The sequence below is a fragment of the Parastagonospora nodorum genome, assembly GCF_000146915.1.
Source record: "Parastagonospora nodorum SN15 chromosome Unknown scaffold_2, whole genome shotgun sequence".
NCBI classification, from domain to species: Eukaryota; Fungi; Ascomycota; class Dothideomycetes; order Pleosporales; family Phaeosphaeriaceae; genus Parastagonospora; species Parastagonospora nodorum.
This window is the reverse complement of record NW_001884550.1, coordinates 195696-207866: the sequence shown is the minus strand read 5'-3', so window position 1 is coordinate 207866 and position 12171 is coordinate 195696. Positions and strand designations below refer to the sequence as shown.

Genomic DNA, 12171 nt, shown 5'->3' with positions numbered 1-12171 from the left:
GGGATATTGGAAGTCGGTCAAATGTTCAAGTATATTGTCAAGACAGTGTTTGTCACGATAAACACGATATTGCACCGGAGTATTGCTAGAGGTGTGAAGATGCATGGAGCTTGCCCTCGGTGCCTCTACCTACTAAAGCTTCTCGAGCGCGAACACGGATGTACGCCCTGGAACGAGTGGTCTCCATTGAATAAACGCCGGTTGCAAAACAGCACATGCCACACATGTAAAGGGAATATAACAGTAGAAAACATTGGCTCGAACAGCCAATCGATCCTAGAGAAGAAAGACACCACACAGGTTTGCCATAGACAAGCTAGGAAAGGCTTCGTAACGGACATTACCGATGAATGTAGCTTTGACAAAGACCAAAGACTAGCATCATCTGCATCATGAGATTGGATTGGGCCCAGATTGCTCGCCGTTCTCCTGGCGCTCTTTGATTTCGTCGGGTAGAATGCCGGCATTTTCGCATGCGCGCTTGTAGATTTGGCACTCGTCCCAAGCTCGTTGACATTCGGCCTTGAATTTATCGCAACTCGTACTAAGCTCCGTGATGGCCTGCTCAGTAAGAAGCTTCTCGAGCGTCCACTTCTCGATATTCTGCTGCTCGTTCTCCTTAAGTTGAGTGATGAATTGGACGGCGCGCTGTAGGATCGAGCCCTTGTTCTTTTCGCAGCCAGGAACGATTTTGGCCAGCTCGTTAATGCCCTCGTTAATGGTTTCGCGTCGACGGCGTTCGACTAGGTCAAGTTAGTCAGAGCAAACGTGCAGGCGCTGAGATGCCTACCTTCTTTGTGGTTATCTCTCCGGACCTTGTGCCACTCTTCAGATCCAACGGTAGGCTTATGAGAAGCACTTTGTGGAGGTGATTCGCTAGGTGCCGATTGTCCAGACCGACCCGTTTGTGTCGCAGCCTTCAGAGCTTCCAAGCTAAAGTCCTGCATGCCAGTTTGATTCTGGTGATGATCACCCATGCTGAACGAATCTCCACTTGAGCCTTGTGTCTGGAATTGCAGCTCGGTCGCTTGCGGCACGGTCATCTGGTGGTAGGCAAGCGCAGCGGCAGCCGTGTCTCCAACGCTGGCAGTATTGCCACCATTCTGGTGTACGTCGAACTGCTGCTCCATGTCGTCAGCTCCAGCGTTGTGTGCGGCAAGGAAGTTGGCGGTGACTTGGTCGGCGAGATCCGAGTTTGTATTTGGGGCAGGGCGGTTGAGGCCTTGATCGCGTGTGTCGCGCTTCCGCTTGTTGGTATGAGCGTTGTGAGAGTCCAACTTGGCGTCAGTGGGGTAGCCAGCGGTATCGGCCATCTTGATCTAGCGATGGTCTCGGAGTAAAGCTGGACAATAGTCTGAACAAGGGAGGTAATATGTTCCGTGTGGGGTGTGTACAGCGTAGGCTGTGGTAGCTCAAGTCTGGACCCTGGCGTACGTGGAATCCAATGACAGACGGGAGGGCTGTGGTGGAAGTGAAACGGCGACGCTACGCCCCGTAACCGTGGAGTAGTCGGCGGTGATTGTGCGGGGGATCAGTCTCCTCGTGAGGCCTGTGGGTCGTGGATGAGGTTGGACGCGCTTGAGGCTTGAGTCGAAGCAGTCGCAAACCAGCCGAGGCGGGGGAGTGGCGGCGCTTTGCCCTCCAGTTCACGCGCAAAGGGTATCGGTATCGGCAGGCAATTATGCGCTGAGGCAACGCATGCAAGCGCCTGAGGAAGGACAAACGTTAGCACGGGCGCGGGCAAGTGAGTACGTGAGTGCAGTGCGACACAACTCCAGCAAGCGGGCGATTGGATGCATCGACCGCCTGCCGCTGTGAGACTGGCCTGTCATTGCTCAAAGGAGAAGCATCCTCTCGTGTGAAGAGATGGGCAGCAAGCAACGTACAAAGCCGTCGTGCGCCGTGTCGTCGTGGAATGCGCGCGTCGACAATGTCCGACGTGAAGTGTGGGACGCGGACATGTGGAGCGACAGAACACCCAGCGAACCGCCTACCACGCAAAGGCGACCGCGACCGCCAAAAGGCAGGCGCGACTGTCGCAGGCGGATGGCTGGAGCTGGTCCTCCATGTCGCGGCCGGGCTGACGACGAGAAGGAGCGCACCGGAAGATCGCGACAAGAAGTGGAGGCTTGACTTACGGATGCTTGATGATGGTCAGGTGGTTCAGGCGCGATCTCGTGATCTGGGGCGAGCAAGAACAGCTGGAGTGAATCTTGGAAAATCGTCTAGCTTCGACAACGGAGAAGAATGGTGTCTGAGGAATTGCTGGCCTTGGAATTATACGGTTTGCGAAAGGCGAGCGCGGCCATGAAAGATAGCTACGAGGTGCTTGATACTGGAGATCACTTGAGCGATGAAGATAATGGCACGTGAGGGCTTAGACTGCAGGTGCTGGGTGTTTATGTGAGCCGGCCTCGAAGGACGCTAAAAGACGCATCCCGGTCCCGTCCGCTTAAGATCAGCCAACCAACTGGCCAAGCGTCCCCACCCTTTCAGCAAGCAAGCTCGAGCTCATCAATGAACTCCGCGTCCTCTTGCAAGCCGGCTTTAGGCATGCCTTGTTGCATATATACAATTTCTTCCAGTCAACGGCCTCTGAACGGTCCTTCTTGACAGCAATGTGTCGCAAGCGCTGCAAACCCGCGGCCAGGAGTGCCGCAATGTCTGCAACCACCTCACACGCATACCGATAACAAACCAGCAGCCTAGTGTGCTCAGCCGATCCTGTAGACGCGCGCGCACATGACAGCCATAGAAGTCGGCATGTGACACAGTGGGGTCCTCACTACCACCCATCCCAGAGACTAGTCCAACCCTGCAAGGCTTCCTTGTTTTCTGCGTTACTCTTACTACAAACTGCAGGCTCACCCCCAATGGCCAGAACGTGCTTGTACATTCTAGCCTCGCTGCATGCTCTCGTATCGAAGACGACAAGCGCTGCCTCGAAGAGTCTCCTCAGCTTACCTACAACCGAAGTGGTTGCATCATCACACGGACTTGCCCCGTACTCTAACCTGGGCAGATTACACAAGGAACTCCTTCAGTACTACTAGTTTAGCTTGAAGAAGGCTGGCAATCATTCTGGTCGAGCATAGCCGGACGAGTTGCTGAGACTGGCCCTTTTCCTTCTGCCTCTGTATCTCAAACCTTCTCTTATCACAAATTTCAAGCTGGGTTGCTACATGGCTCTGACTTCCAAGCGACTTTGCTGGATATCTATGTTACATCCACCAGGTCAATGCATAGTCACATGTCCTATCCACGCAGCCCCCCTTTATAGGACAAGCTGGCACTGTCTCAGATGTGAATTTCTCATTCGTTGAGCAAAAATTCCTCTCCACACCATCATTTTGTCGTTGCTTTGCACCTAGTTTGTCGATCGGGCAAACATCGCTCAAGCAAGTGCTGCCGTCACGCATTCGCACAAGTCCTACAACGAGCCTGATGCAACACTCCGTCAACTCCCACCTACCCCAGTCCATTCAACCCTCGTGCATCTAGTTAAGGTCGGTGTTCGAGTAGACCCTACGAGTTACCTTTCTGACACGCTTGCATCTACATCAGGAAAGGGTTTTGTGTCTATAGCGTAGATCTCATCTTAGTACGGCTCCACGTTCCAGAAGATATTTAGAGCTTCCTAGTGGGTGGTCGTCACAATCCAAACACGCACGAAGTTAGCCTTTGTTTACCTCACACTGCAGCGACAGCCGTTCATGCTGGTATTGGTAGTGGCGTGCAAGTGAATTTCACTCTCAGGCTTCGTACACTGGGCAAGGTCCGCATACTAGCCAAAAAGCTCACTATACGTCACTGTCGGCATTTGTTATTCTAATAGTGGAAGAGTGCGGATGCGCCTCATGGCTCTTCAATCCGTCTCTAGAATTGCTACAACCGATGAACTTGGATAATGTACCAGTACATGTCGCGTATCTCTTACCATGAACGATGTCATAATAGGAGATTGATTCTTCCTTGCGGGTTAAAATTTTCAAGTTCAAGCTAACCATGTCTATGATTGTGTGTAATGGCCTATCACCTACAAAATGAGATACTTCTATGTGCACGACCGCATTGGCAAAGAGTGAGAAGTATCAGGACTTGTATCCCATATCTTTGCTAGTCCATTCCTCTGGATGCTATAGAAATACCGATTTATAGGGATCTCACCTTCCGAACAGTAGCCTTGGTAGGAGTGGTCGCTTGTCGGTCGGCCTTGCCCGATCTCGCAGCTTCCATGAGGCGCTTGGGCACACGCGGGCGCACGCTAGGAAATTATTCTTGGCGTGCGTAGGTACAGGTGTTTGATGCGCCGAACCCAACAGTAAGCAAAACCACCCGCTCTCCATTTAGCATTCTACTCTTTCAGCTCGTGGCCGACGCGTTAAATCACTCAAACATCTACTACAAAATCAACAACAGCTCAAAATGGCACCAGACGTCGTTTCCAAGATCCAATCGATGGTCACGGGAGAGTCGAAGAGCGCCCGCAAGAAGAAGGCCAAGGCAGACGTTGGAGGCACCGCAGTTCCGGCTGCGCGTGAGCAGACATCTTCTGAGGCCGGCGCAGGCGGTTCAGAATTTGCAGGCAAGATCAACGGAGCTGACAGCGACAATGCCTACGTCAGGGAGCTTCAGAAGTGAGTAGCATGGGCACGCGATCGAGTTGTTATCATTTGGAAAGATTTAAGGCTAATAATTGCGCGCATAGGAACATTCGCAACATCAACAAGAAATTGGTACGTCACTATAGGAACTCTAGCTACTGTTGGCCACTTGCCACTTGCTTACAATTTCACAGAGCGCGATGCAAAAGACCGATGCCATCATCGAAGCAAACCCCGGTGTCTCCCTCGACGAACTCGTCGCGACTCGCAAGATCAACGCCGACCAGAAAGCTTCGGCAGAGAAGAAGCCGGGCCTACAGGCGCAGCGCGCACAACTGGAGGAGCAGTTCGGCCACTTCCAGAAGTATGGTCAGGAGCAGGACGAGAAGTTCGCACGTGAGAAGGAGATCTTGAAGAAGGCACATTCTTCTGAGCTTGATGCGCTGAGGGACACTCTGAAGGCAGAGGCGGTCATGGAACAGAAGAAGCTCTTGAAGGAGAAGATCCTCACCCTCTCGCGCTTCCTCAGGGCGGCAGCAGCTCGGCGACAACTGGAGGACGATGACTCGGACCTCACCAAGGCGTTTGAAGGCGCTCTGCTCCAGGTATACGGCGGAGACGCGACTGCTGTGCTGGCAGCCGAGAAACTCATCGACGGCGCGGAAGAGGGTGTGCCGTCCACTGAGGGGATCATGCTCGGCGTTACTTGTATGTTCACTTCACATGTTGCACAAGGATTCCACTGACATGATTGCAGATGCCCAGGTTAAGCAAGCAGCACTGGACGAGGCTCCTTTCGCTGCGGAAGAGGCCTGGGTCGATGAGGTCGCACAAGCACAGTCAGCACCACTAGAGACTGAGGCTGGCTCCGACCCTACGATCACCAATGCCGGCCTCACCGAGATCGACCAAGATGTTGCAGCTGTCAACGGAAGCGCAGACGCCCAGATCTCCAACGCCCCAGCAGCATCGAGCATCGAGCCAGAAGCTGCGAATGCGGCTGCTGAGGCGCAGTGGGATAAGCAACCAGCTGGCAGTGATGACCCGCTGACTGAGTCTTTCGAAATGGTCCCTCGCGACCCTGCCGAGACCGAGAATCCTCATGTTGCTGCTCCTGTCACAAGCACTCAGAGCTGGGCCGACGACACTCCTGAGCCACAAGCCACCACAGGCGCTTCCGCACCAGGTGACGGCTTCCACGAGGTACACCACAACCGCGGTGGTCGCGGCCGCGGAGGACACCAGGGCGAGGGACGAGGAGGATTCAGGGGCCGTGGTCGTGGCGGCCCACGAGGTGATTTCCGTGGTCGTGGTCGCGGTCGTGGAGACTTCCGTGGCCGTGGAGATCGAGGTGGTTTCCGTGGCGCTCCTCGCGGCGGCGAGCCTTCATCATAGGTTGTTGAGGGCGTTCACTAGATGGCCAACTGGCTGCTGGTATCACGACCGTTCCTGGACCGCTCACATCTAGCACTCAAGGGCATCTACCATTCTAAAACTGCTGATGAAGCACATCACAGCCTACTTTGTTTACTGCATAGCATAGCATCGGTGCCTCGGATCTCTCGGGTATGGGCCATTTGTACAACATCAAGGGCTTTTACGTGGATGCGGATCTGGCGCTCAAAATGAAAGGCTTGTATAACACTTCCATCATACGTATTCTTCTCAGTGACTCGTCTATCGCTCTATGACAAAAGATGTCACTGCTTATCCCGGAACACGTTCTCCAACTTCTAAAAGAACTGTAAGGAAGTTTTTTGCCGTCGTTAGTGCTGGGTCGACTCTACCGCAGCCCCCTGGCCCGGCGCTGCGGGTGCAACGGCGATCCGGAGAATTTTTGGTGCATCAGCAAGATTGGCGAGGTGGAGTGTGGAGGCGGGCTCGGGAGTCGAGGCAAACACTGGCTTCTCTAGGAACACTGCCACCGCAGCATCGCATCCTGCTCAAGCTGATCCATTCGATCATGTCAATGAGCTCATGTCTGCTGACTTTTGCAACCGCAAAACACGGCCCAGGTGTCCGTCACTGACTGGCAGTGCGCGACAACATCTGCTACAGTGGTTCAATAGTGACAGTGCATAGCCACAATTTTGCCGCAAAGGAGCCTAACCAGTCAGAAAGCCGTCAGAACGGTTCGCGATAGTTCATTGGTGGTGTAGCATCCGTCTGCAGGTACTGCTCGGTGGTCCGCAGCGGCACCTAACAGGCGTTCGCGCAACGACAATGCACGCCATATGGTCACCACAGACCTATTTTTAAAAAGCTTGTCTACGCTCGCTCACTTTGTGGAGTGTGTCATCGTAGTTGACAGCCATTACTTGGGAGCACCGGCTCCTATTACAGGTACTTGAACTTTGCCACAATGAGAAACTACATGTAGAAGACTATACATAATAAGTAGAAACGGATTGTAGTTCCTGGTGACTGTGTGGAAAGAATAGATGAGATCCTGGAGATGAGATCTTGATCTGATAAGATTAATTAGAGTCACTCTGATGACGTGCATGGAACAAACAGTAACACGAGATTTAGCGGGTGATGCGGCAGCAGCCCGATCCTGGAAGTTTGCAAGGCATGGGAGAATTATGAATAAGATTCTTATCAGCTTGTTCTTCTCTAGGATGTATGATTGTCTAATCGCTTAGATTCCATTCATGAGGCGCCGGTTGCGTTGCCGGACGATGAACTGCCCATGATCAGGCCAGGCGGCTAGGGTTAGTTTAGCGCGTGCTCGGGCCTCGCAGCACTGCACCTCGCAACACCGCATCCTCCTCCTGCGCACCTCCCCACACGCCGCGCCTTCGTTCACAGCCCACGATCCTTCCAGTACCCATTTCAGCAGCTCTGTTGAGTTGATGTGCAACCCATAAAATTGCTGCGATTTTACTATAGCTACTTCTGGTCACGGTGGCGGGAATAGCCATGCCCGCTGGCCCCAGGCCTCTCTCGAACGAAACCAACTAGCCCCCAACGCCCCCTCGCACTTGCGCCGAGACACCTTCACGGCGAACAACTTGCGCAACGCCGTAATGGAAGCGCCTGCGGACGTTGTGCCTTCGGTGGAGGCGCCACCTTCGCATAACGACGATGCGGTGCCCAAAGCCGCTCTTACGCCCCCAACGAGCGAAGACAACGATAAGAGAGACGAAAGGTTGTCATCAGAGCTGTCTGATATCGACAGCGACGATGGCGAGGATATCGAACCCGACCACTATTTCGAAGGAGGAAAGATTCCCGTTTTCAAGCCGGTAAGTTACAGAGTTATGTAGAACTTTGCCTTCTAGTCGGATTGAGTTTGCGCGCAGATGCACATATGCATCTTTCGGAGGCTTCCAATCAATCGCTAACTATCTATTGTACAGACCATGGATCAATTCCGCAACTTTAAGCGCTTCATCGACAAGATCGACAAGCACGGAATGAAGTCTGGCATCGTAAAAGTCATTCCTCCTACTGAATGGTAAGTCATCCCGACCAGTTTGCAATCATAATGTCACTTGCTCACTATGCGTAGGCGCGGCTCTCTTCCCGATCTCAGTGAAGCCGTCAAGTCGATCAAAGTCAAAAACCCAATTATGCAAGAATTTGCAGGCCAGCACGGCATATACACGCAGGCAAACATTGAAAAACAGCGATCATACAACTTGCCGGAATGGCGATCGGTGACTGATGAGCCGCATCATCAACCCCCGGCCAAGCGAGGCGAGCGACGGAAAGCTGCCGCAGAGCCCCCGTCTCGAACCCGCTCCACCAGAGCCCAGACCGCCCCCACGAACAAGGACACCTCGCCTGCACCCAAACGCGGTCCCGGACGTCCTTCGAGGCGACGTCAAGTGAAGAAAGAACGGCTCGACGATGATGATGATGATGACGACGATGCAGCCTCCATCGATGTTCCTCCGACTCCCACATCTCCAGGTAAAGAGGAGAAGAGATCCACGCGCAGGGTCAAGAAGGAAAACCGCGATGATGCAACTCCTACGAAGGCACGCGGCCGACAACCGAAGACTGCGGATCAAGCAAAGTCGGTATCCTCCCGTCGTCTGAATAATCGGGGTGCTGTCAACGACTACGTTGATGAAGCTGCCTTTGATGATTTCGATTACCACCATCCGGGTCTGGAAGAATTTACTGTGGAGCGGTGCAAAGAGCTCGAAGACAACTACTGGAAAACCATCAACTATGGCCAACCAATGTACGGCGCCGACATGCCCGGCTCCCTATTTGACGAGCGAACAACTTCCTGGAATGTGGCTAAGCTCCCCAATCTGCTTGATGTTCTCGGAACAAAAGTTCCTGGTGTCAACACGGCATACCTCTACCTAGGCATGTGGAAGGCTACTTTCGCATGGCATCTCGAAGACGTGGATCTGTACAGCATCAACTACATACATTTTGGTGCACCGAAACAGTGGTACAGTATCTCGCAAGAGGACGCGCGTCGCTTCGAAGCAGCTATGAAGAGCATCTGGCCAAACGATGCGAAGCATTGCTCCCAATTCTTGCGTCACAAGACATACCTGATATCACCCCAACGTCTGGAGAAAGATTTCAATATCAAAGTCAACCGACTAGTCCACTACGAGGGCGAATTCGTCATTACATACCCCTACGGCTATCATTCAGGCTACAACATTGGCTACAACTGTGCTGAGTCGGTCAACTTTGCAAACGAATCCTGGCTCAGTTACGGACGAATCGCGAAGAAGTGTAACTGCGAGTCGGACAGCGTCTGGGTCGATGTGAACGAGATTGAGCGCAAGCTGCGAGGAGAGCCAACCCCAGAGTACTACGAGGAAACCGATGACGAAGATGAAGAGGAGGTCGACGACCGCCTCCCCCACTCCACCACGCAGCGTCGCTGGCAAACCAAAAGCTAAACCAGGTCGAAAGCCTGCTGCCAACAAGAGAAAGAGAGGGGCCAAAGAGCCAGAAGAAGCCCCAAAGCCCAAGAAGGTCCGACGCATTCGCATTCGCATCAAGATTCCTGGCCGAGGCATGCCTTGCATTCTTTGTCCAAATGATGTTGAATATGATGAGCTGCTACCAACCGACAACGGTATGAAGGCTCATCGTATTTGCGCCGACTACACGCCCGAGACATTCATCATTGCGAAGCCAGAAGGTGGCGATACTGTATGTAATGTGGCGAACATTGGCAAGGATCGCTTGGACCTCAAGTGTAATTACTGTCGTTCCAAGCGTGGCGCTGTCTTCCAGTGTTCGCAAAAGAAATGCACGAGGGCCTTCCACGCTACGTGCGCGGTAGCAGCCGGTGTGCAAGTCGATCTTGGTCCGATGCCTACATTCGACGAAGAAGGCACCGAGTATTTCTACGATGGATACGACTTCCGCTGCAGATTCCACCGACCGAAGAAGCGGAACAACAAGACTGTGGACGTTGATGCACTGGAGAAGGACAAGTTCGTCTTGAACTACGGCAAGACACTCAAGCCCCGGGATGTCATCCAGTTTCAGTATGTTGGTGGCGAGATGTATCAGATCTACGGTGCCCAAGTCGTGGAGAACAGGCCTGGTGAGCAGGCTGTACTTGTCGATGTCCTCCCTGACGGTGATCGCGTTGAAGTGGAGTGGAAGTACATTCTTAAACTCCACCCAGACGAATCTCAACGACCGAAACCTTCCGCGAACGCGAAACCTCTCCCTGAGCACCTTAAGGAGAGCGACGCTTCTCTGGACATTACAAATCGCACTGATGGTGTGCCAGACATGGGCGATCCTTTCCATGATCCTGCTTCAGCCCACAAGTGGGCAGAGTGGCACACTGCACCTGATGTTACCCGCCAGCTTGCCAAAGTCGATTTCAGTAAAGAGAATCGACTCTGGTACTATCTTGGCAAACCCTCGACGGAAGCAAGGCCGCAATATACGGAAGATCCAGCCAAGCCGAAGAACAACCCGAAGAGCAACTTCTTGGACACAGTCAAGCCGCCACCTCCGCCGGTGCCAGCTTTTGCTCAACGACCGTACTCGGCTGCCTATCCCCTCAAACCGGCTCCGATTGCTGTACCTCCTCGCACACCATCACAACATCAGTTACAGCCCGCGGGACGACCATACCAGTACAGGCCAAAGCACGAGTCGTACATGACATCGTGGAAGTCGCCTGTGTACAATCCGGATACCAGGAAGAACCCGAATTCACCAGTGGCGCATCAGCCAAACGTCAGCTATGACCATCGCCCGCCATCGCAGGGTCATGGTCCGACACAGCATCAAGGTTATCACAACCATCGTCCACTTCCACCGGCGGCGCAGCAACAGCAGCAGTATCAGTATCATCCGTATATTCCACCTCAGGCTCACTCTACCACTAACTGGAAAGCGACACCTGCTGCTTCTGGACCGATGCTCCATGGAATTAATCAGTATGCTCACACGTCACAGTCCAAAGCCTTGCCTCCGAGCCCGTATGCGGCAGGTCCTGCCTTGGGAATTCCAGGTCAGCTACCACCATATCCATGGTCGCAAGGAGCGAGTCAAAATGCAAGGCCAGAGCACAGTCCGACTATGTATAATACGGTCGGCCAGGCGCCTTCAAGCCGAGCATCGATCTCTCAAATACCGAGCAACCCATCAGGGACTCCCAATCCACCAAAGTACGCCAACACACCTCCCTCTTCCGTTATGTATGCTGCACAAAACCCCACTGAATACCTTGTTTACGTTATGAAATACCCGTACCTCAAAAATGCGTATCTAAGACGAGCAAAAACTTACGTGTCACCTTATAGTCCTGGAGGCGGTTTTACGGAAGCCTGGATGCCTCAAGTTCCTACACCAAGCACGCCTGATGCCATCGCCCCGAGGCCTACGCCTCAGCCTCAATATGAGGGACAGCAACCACCGCCTGGACCACCTGCTTCTAGACCAACAGCGCAATTTCAGTCATCGGATGCCTTCCAGCGCGATATGCAGCGCACATCTCAGCCTTCGGAGGGCGCGCCAAAGTGGGAACAAATGCTCAAGCAGCTGGCCACCTCAACCGGACCCACCACCACTACGTCCACATCCACTGCGGGTCCAACCTATGCGCCGCAACCTTACTATGCTCAGCCGCCCTCGCACTCGAGCCCGTACGCCAATCCACCGACTATGCAGCCAGCACAGGGCCACCCGCCGCCGCAAGCCCAGCCCCATGAACTACAACGACCGATACCGAGTCCGATTAGTGACGATGGAAAAGGAGTAGATGGCGTGCCCTCTGCGCAAAAGAAGTCGGCATTGCCACCTTTACAGGCAGCGCCTCCGCTCCATGGGGCTGAAACGTGGCGATACTCTTAAAAAGCACATGAACAAATGGGATAATGAATGGGTTATGATTATGGAATGTACATCAATGTATGATTACGGGTTGATCAGGCGTTCTTTTCTCGGTGACTAGGTAGCTGATGAGGCTTCATGCTGCTTTCTGATATCAATGCATTATTATAGAGCGCTGCGTGTAATTCAAGAGTTGACACCAGATGTTGCGAAGTTGTGTGAAGACTCATTCTGATCGTATGGTGAGTGAATCTTCAACACTTGCACAGCACTTGGTCATTCT

General features: G+C 53.2%; 5 protein-coding genes across 5 annotated transcripts; 3 read left to right on the top strand and 2 right to left on the bottom strand.

The window, feature by feature from the left end:
• Positions 1-88: 88 nt before the first annotated feature.
• Positions 89-1708, bottom strand: SNOG_01210 (hypothetical protein). Its single transcript, XM_001791812.1, has 2 exons — positions 791-1708; positions 89-743 (listed from the first exon to the last, which is right to left on the bottom strand). The coding sequence occupies exons 1-2, from the start codon at positions 1311-1313 to the stop codon at positions 391-393; spliced, it is 876 nt and encodes a 291-aa protein (XP_001791864.1). The 5' UTR covers positions 1314-1708; the 3' UTR covers positions 89-390.
• A 222-nt stretch (positions 1709-1930) lies between these two features.
• On the top strand, positions 1931-2210 carry SNOG_01209 (hypothetical protein; the record flags this gene model as incomplete). Its single annotated transcript, XM_001791811.1, has 2 exons — positions 1931-2121; positions 2159-2210. The coding sequence occupies 2 exons, from the start codon at positions 1931-1933 to the stop codon at positions 2208-2210; spliced, it is 243 nt and encodes an 80-aa protein (XP_001791863.1).
• Positions 2211-4425: 2215 nt separating this feature from the next.
• On the top strand, positions 4426-5999 carry SNOG_01208 (hypothetical protein; the record flags this gene model as incomplete). Its single annotated transcript, XM_001791810.1, has 4 exons — positions 4426-4637; positions 4709-4736; positions 4799-5332; positions 5370-5999. The coding sequence occupies 4 exons, from the start codon at positions 4426-4428 to the stop codon at positions 5997-5999; spliced, it is 1404 nt and encodes a 467-aa protein (XP_001791862.1).
• A 729-nt stretch (positions 6000-6728) lies between these two features.
• Positions 6729-6919, bottom strand: SNOG_01207 (hypothetical protein; the record flags this gene model as incomplete). Its single annotated transcript, XM_001791809.1, has 2 exons — positions 6729-6803; positions 6887-6919. 2 exons carry the CDS (start codon positions 6917-6919, stop codon positions 6729-6731), a joined length of 108 nt encoding a protein of 35 aa, XP_001791861.1.
• A 714-nt stretch (positions 6920-7633) lies between these two features.
• Positions 7634-11817, top strand: SNOG_01206 (hypothetical protein; the record flags this gene model as incomplete). The annotated part of the gene is made up of 7 exons (XM_001791808.1): positions 7634-7852; positions 7967-8064; positions 8119-9464; positions 9490-10827; positions 11157-11224; positions 11514-11701; positions 11736-11817. 7 exons carry the CDS (start codon positions 7634-7636, stop codon positions 11815-11817), a joined length of 3339 nt encoding a protein of 1112 aa, XP_001791860.1.
• Positions 11818-12171: the final 354 nt, after the last annotated feature.